Source organism: Poecilia reticulata, chromosome 20 (assembly GCF_904066995.2).
Source record: "Poecilia reticulata chromosome 20, P_reticulata-male-v2, whole genome shotgun sequence".
Taxonomy (NCBI): Eukaryota; Metazoa; Chordata; class Actinopteri; order Cyprinodontiformes; family Poeciliidae; genus Poecilia; species Poecilia reticulata.
This window is the reverse complement of record NC_088849.1, coordinates 1734472-1755112: the sequence shown is the minus strand read 5'-3', so window position 1 is coordinate 1755112 and position 20641 is coordinate 1734472. Positions and strand designations below refer to the sequence as shown.

The window sequence follows — 20641 nt, the reverse complement described above, 5'->3', positions numbered from 1 at the left end:
AGTGTTTTTTTGCTTTAGTCCTTCCAGCAGAGCTAACTGAAATAAATTGAAAACTAATATAAAGGTTGTTTGGATGTTTGTGTGTGTTTCATAATATCTTATTGTCTAAAAGAGGAATGAGCACAATGACTGTACTTAAAGACGGGCATCTTCTTTCTCTACTGTCACATTTAGCTCAGCCTGAGAAGACTGACTTAAGCGGCCAGTTGGGCTCAAGAGCAGCTTAAACGGACCCTGAGGAAATTGCTCTCATTTTTACTCTTGCTGTCATTTGTTCATAAACCTCCTTTCTCTCTCTCTCTCTCTCTCTCTCTCTCTCTCTGATTTGCTGCTGCAGAGCAACAGCTGTCTTAACTCATGCAGACACTGCTGTCAGACGTGCCTTTGTGTTGCATGGATACCTACAGGTGGGAGATCCTGACTTTAGAACTGCTGGTAAAGGTGTGAATAGTTTCTTCTACATCTCTATAGAAAATGTGTCAGAATTTTTGTCATTTTTTATTCTTGTTTATTAGACATTTGTCAAATGTGAGATAATTTTAGAAGGATTACTAATTGTTGCTTTAATAATTTTATGAACTCAGACAAATATGACTTTCATAAAATCATAAAACAAAAGCAAGTGATAGAAACCTGAAGAAATATTAACCTAAGATTTTAATTTGGTTTTATGAATCAACAGTGCTTCCAAACCCCAGTATGAGCGTCTCCTCCCTCAGAGACAGCTTTTATGACTCATAACGCTGCCTTACCCTCCATCGCTTAGTTTTTTTCCACAATAGAAATATGAAATGTTTAGAACCTTGGCCCACATAAATGTCTTCATTTTGGTGGATATGTGTGTTTAACAGCTTTTGTTATCTACACCCGCTAGTCACAGCTGATGTTGGAGTGTGTGTGCGTGCATGTGTGTGTGTCAATGCATCTGATTTTCCTCCATCCTCAGCGTATATTTTCTGTTTGATTGGAACGCCTGAAGAGCGGCGCCGTTTCCTGTCTTCCTGCTCCACTCATCTCCTTTTTTTTTAAACAAAATGTTCAGTGAGCTTGTTCTTCTGGCAAAAACAACACCACATCAATTAATCCCCCATTACTGGTGCTTTGTGTGTCAGTGTGCGTGTGCCAGTGTGTGTTAGAGGCTCAGATCTAATTATTGTGTGAATTTCCTCAGCATGGGGACGGCTCCGTCAGACTGCTGGTGGCTGGCGGCTTTCAGCAGAGGTACATCTTGGAGAGCTACATCTTTCCTTTCTTCATTTCCTCCTGTCCTCTCCCTCTCTCTCTCATCTCTCCCTTCATCCGCCTTACCCCACCTTTCCATCCTCATCTCTCTCCTCTTCCCACTTTGTCCGTCCTCCCACCCCCTGGCCATCTCTACCTCAGTATCCCTCTCTCACCTCTCTATCACTCTCTCACAGATGCTACATCACACCACACAGTCTCCCTCCTTCATTCTCTCCCTCTCTTCTATCCATCTGCTCTCTGCTCTCTCATTCGCTCCACCAACTCCTCGCCAGCTGTCAGTTCTTTTACCGTGGCGGAGCAACAACTGGCTTCTTCCGTGGTTGGTACAGAAGAGAGAGAGAGAGAGAGAGAGAGAGAGAGAGAGAGAGAGAGAGAGAAGGTAAAAGAAGAGAAGATCTTTTGTTCAGCATCCGTTCGCAGCAACTCATCCCTCTGTGTGAGCAGCAGCTGCAGCATCAGGACCACCGCTCCGCTGCTGGATCCTCCGACTCCTTTCTCCTCTGGGAGAGCTTCCTGGAAATGGGAGGGGGAGGGTGATCGCAACCCCCCAGTTAGCTGTGGACCCTCAGGAAGGCATCTGCAGGAGGGGAGAAGGAATGAAGGGGGAGTGAATTTTAAAAGAGATCTATCTGGAGAGCTGGGGGAGCTGAGGGGAGGCAACACCCGGGTAGATGGGAGCAGAGACGAGGGTAAGAGGCCACGCCGGCACACTGGGGGCTAAACCTTTTCTTTTTCTGTTTCTCCACCACTTCAGTCTGACTTTGAAGGGTTGTTACGGAATTACAGAGTTTCTTTTACTCTAATGAACTACTTTTCTTTGTCAAATATATTATTCTGAATGTTTTTACTTCAGACACATTTAGTAAAATGAGTAAATGGAGGATTGTGCAAAAGAAACAGGGATTTTTTTTCTGGCTTATATTTACAACAACCTGTAGGGGTTTATTTCCTGTGTGCGTGCGTGTGCGGGTGTGTGTGTGTCTGTGTGTGAGCTTGAATGAAGGAGAAGGCAAGAGAAAAGTCCAGGTGTTGATTTTAGCTGTTGCCTCTGCTCACAGAGTAATGCGATGCGTCTCAAGGGGGGCTTCCTCTGAACAATCAATGATACTTGGGCTGGCCTGTGTGCATAAGTGTGTGTGTGTGTGTGCGTGTGTGTGTGTGTGTGTGTGTGTGCAGTGATCTCTAGCTGAAGCCCTCGGGTTCCATCCCCCCACCTTGCAGATGGCCTGGGTTGGGCCCGGCTAACTGCCTGTCTGTGTGTGTGCGTGTGTGTGTGTGTGTGTGTGTGTGTGTGTGTGTGTGTGTGTGTGTGTGTGTGTGTGTGTGTGTGTGTGTGTGTGTGTGTTTGGCTGTGGGTGGTAAATCCCAGCACTATCCAACCCGGGGGGTACTTAGTGTGTGTGAATGTGTGTTTTGGGGGTGGAGTGGGCCAGGCCAGGCAGCTGAGTGAAAGAAGGCAAAAAAAAACAACATTTTCTCATTTGACTTTTTTGTTTATTTCCTATTTTGTGTCACTTTTTCTCAACCTTTCTCACTTTATCTGTTATTTCCCTCTCTTTGCCTCCGCCCGACCCTGACCTGCCCCCTCATCCTGGGTCAGTGATTATGTTTCATAGTTTGTCCATCCATTCCACTTCAGCCCCTTTGCTGCCAGAGAATTTTTTAAAGTTAATTTATCCAATTTAAAAGTAAAATTTCTGAAACAGAGTTTTTTTAAAACACTAATTTCAATTATTTCTACAAACTGAATCTCTCAGTGTAAAAAAAAAATCTAATTTGGGACAGAGGAAACACACCAACAAGCTCATTCCTCCCACTAAACCATCCATATAGTAATTGTAAATATTGATTTGGGACAACAAATCAATGGAATGATTTTGGATCAGCTCAGCTGGAGCGTACACTTCGTATTCAGCTGGTTGGTTCAATTAGAATAGGATAGAATAAATTTGCTTGAACTTTTCATGCATTATTCATGACCTCACTGAGGCGTTAAAACTCATTGTTTTAATTTCAAAATAAAGATAGAGTGCAGAGATAGTATTTATAATAAAATTAGAGTCATTTTATCATTGGAAATATTAAAGAAAACAATTGTTCATGAATTTTAAATAAGGAAGAATGTGCTTTCCTGTAAAATCCTGCAGCTCAATAGTAATTAGCCAGAGGGAAGCATGAGAGTAGATGGGTGAGCCACAAACAAAAAAAAAAGTGTATAATCAAACAAATTAGTTCCCTGTATGAGCTTTGCCCTCCTTCCTGTGGCATAATCTTTGTGTTGATTTCTTCCATTGTGGTGCAGGGTGGGGAGGGAGGCTGGAGTTGCTGGTGTTATTAATGGAGAGTACAGAGCTATTGTCACACCACAGCAGCTCTCATCTGACCTTCCTAACCCTCCGTCATCCCTGCATGTGCATGCCCACCCCCACAGCCACACCATCTACCGCCACCTTCTTTCTCCGTGAAGCCAATCCTTTTCATCAGATTTCATAACCCCAGACAGATCTGAGCAGCAGAAGCAAACCCTGATGGCGCCGCTGGATCAGGCCTTCCAGGAAGCAGGGGCCAAGCTGCACGGTCATGGCCCAGGTAGGAGGCTGGCCATGGGGTTCCAGGTTACGCCACACTCTCTTCATCCTCCTCCCACCCCCCTAAAGTCTGCGCACAGAATGAAAAAAAAAATCTAGTCAACTTTAGCATTCAGGCACACATCGTTTTGTTCTTTTTCTGTTTCTCCTTTGAAACATGCCGCTGGCTCAGACTGTAAATGCCTCCGTTATGAATTTTCTCCTGTGCAGAGGAGCCATTGATGGAGCCTTGCCTCACACTACAGCAAGGTGTCTTCAATCAATGCAACTGCCCCACTTTTTCTATATCTACATGTGTCTGTTTGCCTCTGGAGCATGAAGGGGGGCTGCTGATGGTGGAGGCGGTGACCATGGTGGTGGTGATGATGATGATGATGATGATGATGATGATGATGATGATGATGATGATGATGATGATGCAAAGGCAGTGGCGCTGCTCACATGGTTTCTGGCTTATCTCCCTGTGTTTACTGAAAGACTCTCTTCGGTGACGGGTATTCTTGGGTGGATAATACGGATCACGTTGTTATTGCTTAAGAATACGCGTAGTTGAGGAGAGTCCCCTCTTCGCCAAACACCAGCAACACCCCAAAGCCCCAGACACCCACCCACCCCACCTCATCCTGCCTCACCTTCCAAACCCACTAAGACGTCAAGGTCTGTCAGGCTAGGTGAGCCGCAACCGCATACAGCACCTTTCAGAAAGAAAGGAAAATAAACTGCAATGTTCTTTTCACCTTCATTTCCTGTCTGCTAGTTTCCGTAAGAGGCTGAAAATTTGCTTAGGTCTATCCCCCATACATTTGTCAGTGTGTCTGTGTCTCCATGGTGATGGACAGCATAATGCGCTTTTGTGTGTGTCAGTCTGTGAAAACTGTTGCCTTGAGATCAATCTTGCAAAGCAAAAACCATCTTTTTGATTCACGTTAGAGCAAACCATGGGTGTGTAGCTCCTTCTGCATGAGCAAAGGTCTCTTTCCAAAATGCATGGCATCTTGTGCATGTATCTGCATGTCCAGATTTCCACAACAGTAGAACATGTAATCTTGGCCCCGGCCACATAAAAAATGGGGAAAAACATTCTTCTCCTTACTGATTTTAATGCTGAGAGGCTCTTTTTGCCAAATTCTGGAACTACAACAATCATAACGCTCTTGTGGTGGCTTTCTGGTCTGCCATGCAACAGGCAGTTAGTTTTTACTACAACCTCAAAAAGAACCAACATCCACATTCATGACATTTCACAATTTTTAACACTTGATTATACTGGTAGGTAGTACAGCAGGGTTATGTTTGGAGCTGCACTTTAATCCAGTTCATTAATATACACAGAAAAAGACAATTAAAAAAATCAATTCTAGGATTATGTTTTATTTTTTAAATCAGACAAGCTCAAATCAACTTTATTAGGGAGAAGACTCTACAGCAGTGAACTACTTAAAACAAGAATGGATTTGTCTGGTGCTTCCCATTAAACCTTTCATTCAGTCATACTACACCCACATTCTGAACAGAACCGCAAAGAGAGAGGGGAAAACAGAACAAAGCTAAAAGAGATGAGTGGGTCCTTGCACTTAATTTTGTGTAAAACTAAAAAGTAATAAAGAAGAGAGTATTCAAATACAAATATATCATTTTCAGACCGGGTGAGTCCCTGTTTGGACAGCAGGCCTAAATGGACCTGCTGGTATTTCTAAAGGTTCTAGTGACATTTACAAATTGTCTGATTTTATTTCTTAGATCCCAATCAAACTTGACAAATGTCGGAATTGCGACCCATATGTCTTTCCACCAGTTAATTTCAGCATAGATCATTGGAAACTTTTCCCATTTCTTACTAAAAATCAGGCTGATCTTCAGGCTCCTCTGTATCATCAGAAACATATTTTGCATTGCTTTGGCCTGCAAAATATGCCTCAGATAGGATATTTATAAATTTTTTGTTGTTGTTGTGGCACTTAACATAAAGCATGAAAAACATGTGTTCTCATGTGGATAAGTAAAGGGATCACTTTTACGTAAAAGTGACTTTCACTATAAACCTCCACATTAGCAGAAAACACAACAAGAATATCAGCCTGATCTTTTCAGTCAAATAGTTCAGTTTAAAGACAGTTTCCTAAAGTGGATTAATAAAGTTCTACAGTAACTGCAGGGCATAGTATGAGTGACACGTTTAGGGCCCTTAGATGATCCTTTCTTCAATCCATCACATGAATGGCTTGTTACCCGGCCCCTGAACAGCCGATTGGCAGGCAGATGAGGAAATGTATCCACTTGATTCAGGTGTGCTGGAGAAAGGACTGGAAAAGTAGAATAGTGACTGAAGGAGTTCGGCTGGGCTCCTGATCTACAGGATCAGCTCTAAAATACATCTTGTGTCATTTTATGAGCAGCAGCCAATAAAGTTCCAAAACCAGAACATGACCTGGATCTGGATTAAAATAAGTCAGTTTAATTTCAGGAACTAAAATGCTATAAATTAGAAAAACTTCACTTCATTTGGACAGAAAGATTTGAAGACGGTTGAGCTGATTTGTGAAAATATGCTAAAGAAAAAAGATGTAAAACAATCAGTCTTCTGTTAGTAATAACTAACAGTAATAAATATGTGTTTATGCTTAAGAATCTCCTGATGGTTTTATATAATCTAGATAATGACAATACTAAAGTGTACATTAAAAAGTGTCACTCTCCCCTGGGTTCAAATGAGCAGACAACATGTAGGTATTATTGGGTGACATTCTGTTAGCTCTGGTTTCAGAGTGAAACCTCCGTTTATCTGAGAGCATGTAGTCAATGTTTTTGGGGCCGAGCTCAGCCAAGCTGTCTCCTACTTTTCCTCTTTTCACCCCTTTTTCATGCAAATGACAGCTCAAATGCCATTTAGCACAGCGCCATGTAATGCTGTTCAGCCCCTCTCTCACACACATACAGCCGAGAAAACAAAATGTCCACCATGAGCAGTCGACAGCTCAATTTATGCATTGAGGAGAGAGGTGTCTAGATAAACAATTGGGCCTGACTCATAGGGTCTATAAGCAGCCTTTTCCGTGTTGTCGGGACGATGCAGCATGAATATGGATTCCCCTCTCCTTGTCTCACAGTGCATTCTCAACCTTAACACCCATGTAAAATCCATTTAAACACCTAATAGGATCAACTTGACTCATAGACCCATGCCCTCACATATGTCACCTCCCATGATCAAGCAAAGCAGATTTCTATACTGAAGCGTCTATTTTAGTGTAAATCATTTCATGGGAAGGTTCCGTAAAGCTGTGGAATATGGGATGAGTCTGCGTCGTGCCGACTTTTCCTTCAGAAATATTTCCCAGGGAGGGGCCGATCCTGCCGCTAACAACAAAGCCTGTCTGACATGCTTGTGGTTCTAATTACATAAATCATCCCTGTCATTACAGCTTTAAATTATTCAAACAGCACAATTATATGTTTAGCTCTGAGCTTTGCTTATAATTACTGTACAATTTTTTTCTCTCAAGCGGAAAAAAACAAAGAGGTGTGTTAAACTTTCTGTGGGAGGTGATAAAAATGAAACAATTGAATAAATCGAAACAAAAAAAATTGAATCAAATAAAAAAGGCAGCAGAGATGTTTCCTGTGTTGTGTGTGTTGTCAGGAATGACATGGCGTGAACATCTTCACACTGTTTCCTGTGTGTTTGAATTTCTGTGAGTTTGTTTTCTACTGTTGCTGCTAACGGGCCTCCGCTGACTGACGTCACTGCTGCTACGACAACCACGTCTTCTGCGTTCATGCTCTCACTCCCTGAGCAGCCGGCCTGGGCTGACCACACAGGGATGAGACGGATTCACATTAAAGTCAAACTGCAATAATAACACAGGCAGGAGGTTTCAACACACTAATAAGAACTGGACTGTGAATTACTGACAACATGGGATTTTACAATAACACACACACCAAAAAGCTTTGGATTAAAATGGATGTGTTATGAAGTGCTATGCTAGTGTCACTCTGAGTGCCAGGCTGTGTTTGAGCGTCTCTGCTTGTTGTTAAACTGTTGTAAAGTGCTGCCATACTGTAAAACACTCTGTTGATGCATCATTTCAAGCACAATGGACAATTTCTCCCAGGCTCTGATAAATCAGCAAGTTTAGAAGTTGCTGATGGAGGCAGTGCTGTTTATTCTCTTTGCTGGCAGAGACTTGCTGTGGTTGTGTTTAAATACTGCTGGAGATGATGATGATTATGATGATTGTTATGAAGATAACCCGGGATGACTGCTGCATGCATTCTAATCATTTCAACCATATGTGGATGATTTTATCCCTTGTATCTCTGTCAAGAACACATGGCTGTAAATAAAAAAAAATCTGAACAATTATTTTCCAAATGTGAAGCTTTCAATCACTAAGTGGAAAAAAATGAGGGCTTAGCCACCTCTTCAAGCAGCTGCCAAACGTTTGCTCTTTATTATAGAAAACCTTTGGATCTTACTGTAGCGCCTGTCACCAAAAACCCTTAAACAAACCAAAAGCTAAAGGCAAGAACCCCGTTTCCATTTTTCACCAAGTTTGATTGGTAAAAACAGAGGATGAGTATCAGGGTTAAGCTGTTAACAGGCTCAAGAGTCTTACAGTTATTTCATACATTTAAAAGAAATCTGGGATAAGATTTCAAACTTCACATGTGCTAAAATTAATTACGACTAATTACGATTTTTATATCAGATGTTATCTGAATAATATATTTTTTGTATTTGTATTTAGAAAGGTTTTCAATTTTTGTGTGGACATCCTCAATAAAATTTTAATAAATTGTTCCCCCTGCTTTTCTGATGGTTACTTTTTAAAGATTTCTTTCAGTCTGGTCCTCAAAGATTTCAGTTATGTTAAATGTTAACATATCTAAACATATATAAATAAATGTTGCTCCAAGAAATTAAAGTGTTTGTAGGTTTGAGTTTAAATTACACTAAGAATTTTTTTTCTGCTTTGCCAGCAGATATTACAATCTCCTGTGAATTTAAAACAATTGCTGAATTTATTCTTTCAAAAGGCAATTATGATTTTCTCGGCTATATTAACTATATTAATTTGAAAATGCTAGAAAAAAAAGAGATACACCTCCCGGTTTTTTAATGTGCAATCAATAGAAGATCTGCTGTCAGAGGCTCAGATTACCAAATTACTTCCTGTTGAAATGAGGCTCCAAACACCCGCAGCATCTTAATACATTTTATCTGATGTAAATCCTGTTAAAATCACATTCATTAACATAACAGACAGCGCTGACAACAATTCACTAAGATTTTTGGGGGGTTGTATTTGACTATGTGTGTCATAAATGAAATGTTTGTCTAAAAAAATAAGTACTATAGCATATATAAAGAAAAAAGAAAGAAAGATAGGAAACTGACAGTTCTTTATGCTGTCATAAAATTCTTCTGATAGATTATGTAAGCTAATTTTTTTCTCATTATTAATCTAACAAAGGTGGAGTTTAAAGGCTGACAGAGGCTTTGGAGCCAGTTTCAGGCCACTCATTACTTATTAAGAACACTATTAAGAGAAATTGACAGTAATGATGGGAAGGACAGAATCTAGGCTGATTTGGCAAATTCGCCACAGGAAATTTTCAGCTTGATTAATTATGCATTGTTTTGCTTTGTTTTCTGACTGGATTGTTTTGTAGGAGAACAAACCCAGAAACTTTTTTAAATAAGGAAGAGTAAAACAAATATTTTTGATATGAAATTACAAAAAATGTCTGATCTTACAGTGAATGCAAATGTATAAAAATAAATGACCTTTTCTTTGTTTTAGGAGAGAATTATCTCACACTATTAAGTGATGTATTTTTTAACCCTTTCATGCATAGTGGTCACTACAGTGGACAGCAATCTAAAAGCCATTTTCTTGTGCTTCTTGTGGATTTTTATGCTATAAATGCATACAGACCATTAAAGTGGACACTAATGCATCATAAAATACATCATCAACTACTGGCCATCAGTTGCAAATGCAAGAAATTATTTTTGTTAAATCCAATATGGCCGACAGTCAAAAAAGCATGCCAACCGACCCTGACCCTTCGTCTACTGTAGTTAACTCTTGCAGGTAAAAAAAATATTGTGACATCAGATAACCCCTAAAGAACAAATACTACTGATGGATTTTTCAAATAACGACTTTGTATTTGGAGAAAATTACAATTGATCACCTAAAAAAAAATAAAATAAAAGTAAAAATAAAAAATGTTCCTACTTTTTTTTATGCCTTAAGAAAATCTAAAATAATTTGGTAAAAAATCCTGCCCACCATGCAGCCTCACCGCCTGCCCCTTCTCTGGTCCATGAACCACATCCTCAGCAAGTTCCTCCGCAAGTTCAGAGAGGACCTGCCCATCAAACTCAGCTGACCCGGAACGCCACAACCCCCTCAGAGGGACGTTAAAAAAAAGAATAAATAAAAAAAAAAACTGTGGTGAAGTAACCCAGCAATTTGAACAAACACTAACCTTTCAGCATTGTGGTGGATGTCTTTTTTAAATTATTCTATTTATTTATGAAAAGAAATATAAATAGAATATTTATTTATGAATTATTTATGATTGATTTTTTTTAGATTAAAAAAAATCAATCATGATCTTAATTCATGCATGAAAGGGTTAATCCAAAAGCTTCTGTGAGGAGTAAATGCTAGAATATAAAAAAATTTGTTGAGCTTTTAAAACCATTCATATTTAGCTTTTTGTTGAATATGGTCTTTAGGGCAAAAAAGGAAAGGAAGTATTTTCTCTAACCTGTTTCTGGGATTCAGGGTTTAATAAACGTCCCTCCTCTGAGCTTCATTGTTTTCTCTGTAAACCATTAAAAACATATCAGTGCCCCATGGAGGTTGGGTGATATTTTCCTTCATTACAGAACACACCGTCTTCAGTTGACTTTTTCTGTTTTAATAAAGAAAAAAAGAGAACTAAGCAATTTTCCACATTTTACCTGCAAAGTTATTTAGCAGAAAACAGCAATTCAAACTGTAATCGAACATTCTTGTTCCTGGAAAAAGCTTGTCTTAACTCTAATGTTTTATTTCAGTAAGAAAAAATTGGGTGTTTCCATTCAACATATTTAGAAGATGGAGATTTTTTTAAATAATAATGGAGATATACTATTATAAAAATTATGTGATTTTCACGATAATTAAATACCTTTTACAACTGGCTTGAGTTTTTCTTGTACATTGTAGCCAAATGACATCATATTATTATCATAAAGGATTTTAAATTTAATTTAATCAATATAAGCAAATGGAGCTGAAAGTCTGTGACCTGAATCCATACTCCAAACACAACCCTGGTTAAACCATCCGGCCCAGTTAAAGTCACATCTGCTTTGTAAGGTGAGGTATGTTAAGTCCAGTCAAATTTATTTAGCATGAGCAAATAATAAATTATTTATTACTTGTTCTTTCACTTGTTCTGTTTGGATCTTTAAATGTATTTGCATCGGGTGTTTCCATTCAACGTATTTAGAAATTGTTAACATATATGTTAATAGTTTATAAATATGGAGATTTTTAGAAACTCCCTATTTCTAAAAAATACATCTTGTAAGAGAAGATGTATTTTTCATCTTCTTTTAGATTTGTTTTTAATGTCCAAATGGGAAGATGATGGCAACATTAAAATCGTTCAACATTAAAAAAAGGCCAAATATTTCTGATCATTCTGATGAAATGTGAAAGTTCATTTTATTTTTATAAGAGTTAAAATGCTGTGATTAATTTGGGACATAAATAATTTTTAATCATATTTGTATTTGGCAAGTTAAAGATGATGTGATTTTTGAAATACTTTTATGCTTTTATTTTGAACTCATCAAGTCCAAACAAGGGCTGAGATAATCAATCTTCTTTCATAGATGCTAAATTCCCTTTAATTAAAGAACTGATTTTGTTTACAGTTTTCATTGATGCAAAATGTTAATCAAAGATATTTTACACTGCTGTTGTGCTGCTGAATCATCTGTGTGTTGGTTTAATAAAGGCTGAGTGAGAGGAAGCTTCCCTGCACCCAAACTGCTCCTGTCTTCTCTCTGAAGCAGGATTAGAAGTCTGGCTCCCTGCTCTCCACCCTCACCTTACCTCCCAGCCCACGGCTCAAACACACGATGTGTTTTGACTGTGCTATTAATCAGCTGGAAATCTGCTGCATTTCTGCTCTCTCTGATGTTTGAGAAGATCAACATTCTACTTGTCTTTTGATTTCTTCTTCCCTGATGACACAACAGTTGGCCAAAAGGCAGCTTCCACCTTACAGCTTATTTCTCCTATTTATTAAGGAGTACTGTGGGTGCTGACCTTAATAAATCCAACATGTATTTTTCATCTTCTTTTAGATTTGTTTTTAATGTCCAAATGAGAAGATGATGGCAACGCTAACAGTATTGTACCTTTTATTAGCAGGATAAGTGCCTCTGCTGTCAAATATGCTCGTTTAAACAAAGGCTGCTATGAAATGTATCCACATCAGCGCCTCCAAGATAGGGAGCTAAGCAATCTATTTAAAAAGCAATCTATTTCTCGCTGTTGTGGAGATTGCACAGATTGAATGGGGGAGTCCGATCCTCAGCGGACGACCCTCTCCATCTCCCCTCCACTCCTCTTTCATCTCTAAGATCCTCTCCAACAACTCTGCTGTGGGCTGTTTGTACAGAGACGGAAAATGGAATATGACAAGCATTTCCTGCTTATAATTCATTCAATTAAAGAACAGAGTTAACCATCCATGAAAGCTCCTCTTTCCCTGAAAGCCCCAAACTGCACCCAAAACATCCTGCTGCAACTACAGAAAACCTGTTCAAATGTTTCAAAGGAAAACATGACAGACGAATCTCAATTCTTTGAATCTGAACAACTCCCATGATGGGTCCCATGTAGATACTTAGGTCCAATCCAATCTAATCTAGCTTCATTTAGAAAGTACTTTAAAACATCACACAGGACTAAAGAGCTGCACAGAAGAATAAATGAAGAAGGAAGAAAATGAAAGCCTAAAAGCTGATATTATCTTATAAATAAGATAATATTCTTGGGTAAGGCCAGCCGTGCAATAAAAACAGATAAAGAACATAAATGGTGTCAAAAGCAAAGTGATGTTTTCACAGTGGACTTAAAAAAGAAAAGGGAACAGTGGAGCCATTGTGTATATTCTGAACCTGATCTGTTTTTAGCTGTGAAAATAAAATGTACCAACAAAATGTTTTTGTTTTCAAATGAATTTGTCATTAGAATAGTACCAAAACCGCAGATATTTTAAGAGTTCATGTTCACTTTGCAGCAGACGCAAGCTGCATGAATCTTCTGCCTAGAGCTGCCACTGGCTGCCTGGTGCTTTATGTGAGTGAGAAATCGTTGAAGTTTCAGATATAGATATCTAGATATCTAAAGAATGGCCTAGCTCATATGTTTAGCTCTGTTTAGCCAGTTTGTCAGATATGCTGGAGTGTGGTTAAAGCTGAGCATTGTTTTCTGCAGCAGTTTCAGGAGCAGTTTTTTGTGTTTGTTTTACACAACACCATCAAATGAATCAACATTTTGACAACAAAATGTATCTAAATCAGCGTAGACTGCTGTTCTCATCCTCCCCAGTTCACACACAACAGCTGGGAGCTGCGGTCAACGTTTGACACCATTAAGTATTTCTAAAGAAGATCCTTTGCGACTTTGTGTTTGGTGAAAGTGTAAAAAGAGATATGCAGGGGTGAAAGTAAGGGGGTACGGCAGGGTACTGCGTACCCCTAAAAGATTTAGCGGCGGTACGCAGTACCTGCAAGAGAGAGGAGCGGCTGTCTGCTGTAAAGAATCAGTGGGTTCACTGTGTAGCTGTGAGTTCACCCACTAATCAGCCGTGACTGATTAGTTTTTCAAGAACAATCTAAAACACGACTTAATCAGTTAATACATAGTTTTTTTTTCTCATTTCATATTGTTTCTGAACTCTTCATGCTTTACTAGAGCAGCGGTGCAACATGACGATCGCGGAAGGTTTTGAGTCGATCTCGACATCAGGTGACAAACTGAACGCAGCCAGGAGGCTGAGACCAACACGTCCTCCTATGACTCCTTATCAAAACATTCATAACTTTATTAAAGAACAAAAAAAATCAACAAAACATGTTCAAATTAATGATTCAAAAACAATAATAATCTCAGTAATTATTGTTTCAACAAGGTGTTGCGCAATTCTGTGCGTTTCGGTTCCATTATCAAAATAACTAGCAGAGCAGGAGTTTAAAATTAACTAATCAACCACCGCTGTGTTCATGAGAGGTTTATTAATGATCGCAAAATAAATATCAAGCCTGCAAACCTGATATCGTAACGGACTGAATGTTATGTTTTTAACGTAATCTCTGGTCGGCTTGTGGAGCGCAGGAGGTTGCCATGGCAACGGGTGTGCTTAAATGACGGAGAGTAAAAAGGTGCGAATGGTTTAGAGTTGATCACCTGTTAGAGTAGTTTTAGCTTTGTCTTGGTGCATCACAGCCGCTGTAGTTTCTGAACATTCAATAAACCACAAACTTGGACTAATTACCTCGTTCTTTGTGAGTATAAGTCATTTACGAGAAACATCAAACACGGTAAATACATTTCATTAAGTATTTCATAACCAAAGGTCTTCTACCACGATAATTGTGTGAAATTAAATTAATTGTCTAATATAAAAAATAGTTTGGTGCTGTCGGGGTCAGAGTCTGAGAGGCTTTTCCTTCATCAAACTAATTTTTTTTGCCTCTTATTTAGTGGAAATATTGATGTTGATGAGATTTTCTCCAAAATAATAACCTTTTTCAACCTTTATAGCTCCACTGTTGAAAATGAGGAGCTAACATTTACAAATGACATTGAAATAAAATTCAGTCCAACATCTGGTTTGAGGTGATTCCTCTGGATCCTGTTGGAGGAAAAGCATCCCAACTTCAGAAGATGAGCTTTAACCTAACAGAGCTCTGTGGTTCCTCCTGTCAGTATGAGAGTCAGGGTGAGGAGGCGCCATGTTAGGAAGAGAAGTGGAAGCTGCAGGATCTTCAGAATAAACAGGTCATGATGCTAGGCTACTGATTATCCCTCTGTCTGGACACAGGATCAATAGAACCAGTTTAAAAGCTAAAATGAATGGTTATATGCCAGACATGGAAAACTGGAACTGGGATACACTCCATGCCATGATGTTCAGAATTTGGGTCTCATGGCATCTCAAGGTGTCAACATTGCAGCCAGTGGGCTGAAGAAATACAGCTTTATTTTGTAGCAACTCAAGAGCTACCCTGCTTATATATATATATATATATATATATATATATATATATATATATATATATATATATATATATATATATATATTGGTTTTTTTATATATATATTGGGGTTTTTTTTGCCACCTTTCATAAATTAAAATAAGGAACACCCACCATGGAGCGTGTGATCCTATAGCGATAGACATTATTTCTATTTGTATGACTTGTTCTTTAAATAACCATTTGTATTATTTTGGCTGATATTATTATATATTAAATAAACAAATAATCAAACCAGTAAAATCCCAATAAGAAACTTAATCATAGCAAAATGTTCTGCACCATAGTCTCAGGAGATGATTGGGGGATTAAGAAATGCTGATTTCTGGTTCTTTAGGTTTTGATGGGTTTGCAGTTCCTCTCCTGATCCATTTATACAGCAGCAAACTGCGCCACGATGAACACATTTTTTAAAATTGTCTTTATTCATCCTCACTAACATTATTCAGTCTGGGATTTCTTCCCTCTCCTGTCTGTATCTTTACGAGACGTTTTGCTTCTAAAGACGGGAGAAAATCGGCAGGACCAGCCCAAAGCAAAAGCAAACTAAGCAGCTGCTTAGGGCCCCAAGGCCAATGACGTGCCACCTCAGTGGAGCTGATTGTTTTTTAATTTTATTCATTTATTTTTTTTAGTAATAACTTCTATGTCATTATAATATGAAAAACAGACAATTTCACTATGAAGTTATTTGTTTTTACAATAACATATATTAATTGTAGAAATCATTATTTTACTGATAAAAATTTTAAAAATTAAAACATTGCTCTTGGGGCCCCCTGGTGGCCGCGGTAGGTACCGCACGCTTCGCTGGTATCATGAACTGCCATGCAATGAGCATCCAAACGTTCAAAGCTCCGGTCAGAAGTTAAATATATTACATATATAGTCATTCTTATCAAAGTGTCTTGAATAGGAATCAAATAAACACAAAAATGTATTTTTTATCACATTTTACATTTCTTATTTCAAATTGCACGTAACATGTCCACTTCGAAAATACACCTAAACAGCGCCACAACACTGTGGTCTTAAATTTAAAGAAGTTGTAGAAAACTTCAAAGTGTTTTACAAACTAATCCCAGTAGTGGAGAAAGTACTCAAAAAATTTACTTAAGTAGAAGTAAAGCTACCACATTAACATTTTACTTAAGTAAAAGTAAAAAAGTCCTGGCTTTTAAAAATACAAAAGTATTAAAAGTAAAAGTGCTTGCTGAATGGATTAGCTAATCGCTAATATCATTAAGTGTACCGACCGTATTTAATTTTAATACATTGGAAATGTGCCATTTTAATAAATGCCACAGATAAAGCATGTTTTTATTGTGTCTACTCTGTAACATAGTTTAGACTTAGATATGTGATTCTATGCATCATAATTTCAGGGATGGAAACATCTCGTCTCCTGTCCGAACATAACATGAACTTCACTTTTTTTTGCCACTAGTGGCTTTTATTTTGAAAGAAATCCAACAGAAAGGGGATGGAAAGAAGGTGAGTGGGGGAGGACAGACAACCAAGGAGCCAGTAGTAGTGTTGTAGTCAAGACCACCTACCCAAGACCAAGTCAAGACCAGCACCCCGCGCTACATGACACAAAAAAATAACTTTTACCTATCAAAATGGCTTCTCAAATTGATCTGAAAGATCCACATTCCCATAAAACACCTAGATATTAAATACTTAGAGCTTAAATAAATTTAATCAGTAAAGATCCGTCCAGAAGAATCGGATCGTTCCTGAATATCATACCACTTTATTGCATTTTGGTACCAGCGTTGTCTCATATTTACGACACCTCAGTCAACACCTCCACACAATAATTCAGTTCATGAGTGATAACTTTTTTTCATCGCAGATGCAACATGTGTCTGTACAGCTAGCTTTGCTAGCAACACGTCCACATAGTTTACCTTTCTTTACGCTTTCCTTCCAAGTGACGCTAAAAGTTGAAGTCCCCACCGTCTGTGAAAGCGAAGCGCTGCTGATTTTACATGTCGCCATATCTTATGATTTATGCAGCGTTATTATATTACTGACATTAGACAGACATCTCCTCCCGCTCAGAGGAAACCACTGCGCATGTCTGGAGCTCCGCGTGCGAGTAAAGGGGGAGGCGATGGGTGACAACAGACACTAAGTCACGTTATTGCTGGGATTTTACGGCGCCACTTTAAATCCCTGAACTTCACATTTTAACGGAAAAAAGAGCAACGCGACTTGGATGTAACGAGTAACGCGACACTTTTGTAGAAATGTAGTGAAGTAGAAAGTACAGATACTTACTGTAAAATGTAGTGGAGTAAAAGTAGAAAGTACCAATTATTATATCTACTTAAGTAAAGTACAGATACACGAAAATTGTACTTAAGTACTTCCCACCACTGAACAATCCAGAGGCATTCTTTTAGCTGGAATACAGAAAATAATTATTATTCTGAAAGAAGCAATAATATTTGGGAAAGATTTCACTGTTACAAAATGAAGAGTTGCATGTACAAAATATCTGTATATTTTACCCACCTAGTGTGAAACCTGAGCATGTTTGGATGAAAACAGATCTGATTTCCTGGCAGAAATTGAAGAAAGATAAAGCTCTTCCTCAACAGCTCTCAGTTTCTCTGTTTTTAGTTTTTATAGTAGCCAGACTAGAGAAGCTCACTTCACACAGACATGTTGTGGGAAATGGACTCATGTTCTTTCTGACTACTGCTGAGCTTCACTGTCTTTTCCATCACTGTCGTCACAGTCTTTCTAGATTCAATGCTCTCACCGCTACCTGTAACATTCATGCATCACTAATAGTCTAGTTTTAATGTAAAATGCTCTGTACCTACTGCCATCTAGTGGTAAGAAAATGACATGATTACGCCGCTAGTCTCTACTACAGCAGAGACACTGGAAGATGGCATTATTTGCATATAATTAATCCAGTTTCAAAAAATCTTTTAAGACCAATTACCGTATTTTCTGGACTATAGAGTGCACCATACAATAAGCTGCACCTTCAAATAAAAAATAAAAAACTGGAAAGGTACACATAATCCGCACCGGACTATAAGCCACTGGTATCTCTGCTGCTCTCGGTTTTCCATAAGGACCCAGCAGAGGGCAGCAGAGGACTGTGTCCTAATAAATCTGCAGGCTATATGAAGGACGCAGCCCTCCGTCTCCAAAGCTGAACCATGGTTTCGTTCACACCGAGCTTAGTGCAGCGGCTCTATTTCCCTCCTGTAGTGCCAGATCGACAGCCCTCAATTTAAAATCTGCATCATATGAGTTTGAAAACATTTCTCCGTCGTGCCTGCGGCTAGCATGTGCTTGTTCTAAATGAAAATTAGCGCGTTCTTCTTTGACTTACAATTTTGACTATCAATGATTCACTTCTTGCTAAAGAGCCCCCTGGTGGTTGAAGAAAAATCCACAGAAAAGCCGCTTGGGAAAGCTTAAGAAAAAAGTAGCGTTTTATAGTCCGAAAAATACGGTAGATGAAATTGGATAATTTAGACGGCACACCTGACGATCACTCACGGCCAGGGGTGAAAGTAGTTTTAAATTCTTGAGGGCACTATGACAAAAAATTTAATAAAAAAATCATATATATATAAAGCACACACTTCTTTGTGTGCTTTGGAATTTCTGTGCTGATGAACTTTTTTGAGAAGCGATAAAAGCTGGTAGCTCTTGAGTTGCTACAAAATAAAGCTGTATTTCTTCAGCCCACTGGCTGCAATGTTTACACCTTGAGATGCCATGAGACCCAAATTCTGAACATCATGGCATGGAGTGCATCCCAGTTCCAGTTTTCCATGTCTGACATATAACCATTCATTTTAGCTTTTAAACTGGTTCTATTGATCCTGTGTCCAGACAGAGGGATAATCAGTAGCCCAGCATTATGACCTGTTTGTTCTGAAGATCCTGCAGCTTCCACTTCTCTTCCTAACATGGCGCCTCCTGACCCTGACTCTCACACTGACAGGAGGAACCACAGAGCTCTGTTAGGTTAAAGCTCATCTTATGAAGTTGGGATATTTTTCCGCCAACAGGATCCAGAGGAATCGCCTCAAACCAGATGTTGGACTGGATTTTATTTCAATGTCATTTGTGAATGTTAGCTCCTCATTTTCAACAGTGGAGCTATAAAGGTTGAAAAAGGTTATTATTTTGGAGAAAATCTCATCAACATCAATATTTCCACTAAATAAGAGGCAAAAAAAATTAGTTTGATGAAGGAAAAGCCTCTCAGACTCTGAGCTCAAAACACCAAACTATTTCTTTATATTAGACAATTAATTTAATTTCACATAATTATCGCAGAAGAAGCCATTTGTTTGCTAAATACTTAATGAAACTTATTTACCGTGTTTGATGTTTGTTGTAAATGACATATACTCAGAAAAAACAAGGTAATTAGTCAACGTTTTTCATTTATTGGACGTTTAGAAACTACAGCGGCTATGATGCGCCAAGACAAAGGTAAAAAAGGTAAAACAACCTGAACAGGTGATCAACTCTAAACCACTCGCACCTTTTTACTCTCCGTCATTTAAGCACATCCGTTGCCATGGCAACCTCCTGCGCTCCACAAGCCGACCCGAGAATACGTTAAAAACATAACATTCAGTCCGTTACGATATCAGGTTTTCAGGCTTGATATTTATTTTGCGATCATTAATAAACCTCTCATGAACACAGCGGTGGTTGATTAGTTAATTTTAAACTCCTGCTCTGCTCGTTATTTTGATAATGGAACCGAAACGCACAGAATTGTGCAACAACTTGTTGAAACAATAATTACTGAGATTATTATTGTTGGGTCATTAATTTGAACACGTTTTGTTGACTTTTTGTTGTTGTTCTTTAATAAAGTTATGAATGTTTTGATAAGGAGTCAGAGGAGGACGTGTTGGTCTCAGCCTCCTGGCTGCGTTCAGTTTGTCACCTGATGTCGAGATCGACTCAAAACCTTCCGCGATCGTCATGTTGCACCGCTGCTCTAGCAAAGCACGAAGAGTTCAGAAACAATATGAAATGAGAAAAAAAATATTTATTAACTGATTAAGTCATGTTTTAGATTGTTCTTGAAAAACTAATCAGTCACGGCTGATTAGTGGGTGAACTCACAGCTGCACAGTGAACCCATTGATTCTTTACGGCAGACAGCCGCTCCTCTCTCTTGCAGGTACTGCGTACCGCCGCTAAATCTTTTAGGGGTACACAGTACCCTGCCGTACCCCCTTACTTTCACCCCTGATCACGGCACACTAGTGTGCTGCGGCACAGTGGTTGAAAAACACTGGGTTAGAGTATCCCAAAATTGTACTAAAAATAATAGTAATATACTTTAAATATGTTTAATTAAGCAAGTGTAAAAAGTATTTGGTAAACCACTGAGTAACTGATCATAACACCTGATTTAATATTCAAAATGAGAATATTAAACAACTAAAAGTCTAAAAGTTAT

The 20641-nt window shown here is 38.7% G+C and overlaps 1 protein-coding gene across 4 annotated transcripts in view; it reads left to right on the top strand.

The window, feature by feature from the left end:
- The first annotated feature begins 327 nt into the window (after positions 1-327).
- LOC103482397 (uncharacterized) overlaps positions 328-20641 on the top strand; it is a 112517-nt gene continuing 92203 nt past the window's right edge. Inside the window, exons 1-2 of one of the 4 annotated variants that reach the window (XM_081601349.1) lie at positions 328-441; positions 1172-1934. In XM_081601349.1, coding sequence (XP_081457475.1) covers positions 358-441; positions 1172-1934 — 847 coding nt within the window. In that variant the 5' untranslated portion in view covers positions 328-357. Of the gene's footprint in view, positions 442-1171; positions 1935-20641 lie in introns of those variants that run through there. The other 3 variants (XM_081601348.1, XM_081601347.1, XM_081601350.1) reach the window with 3 other exon arrangements.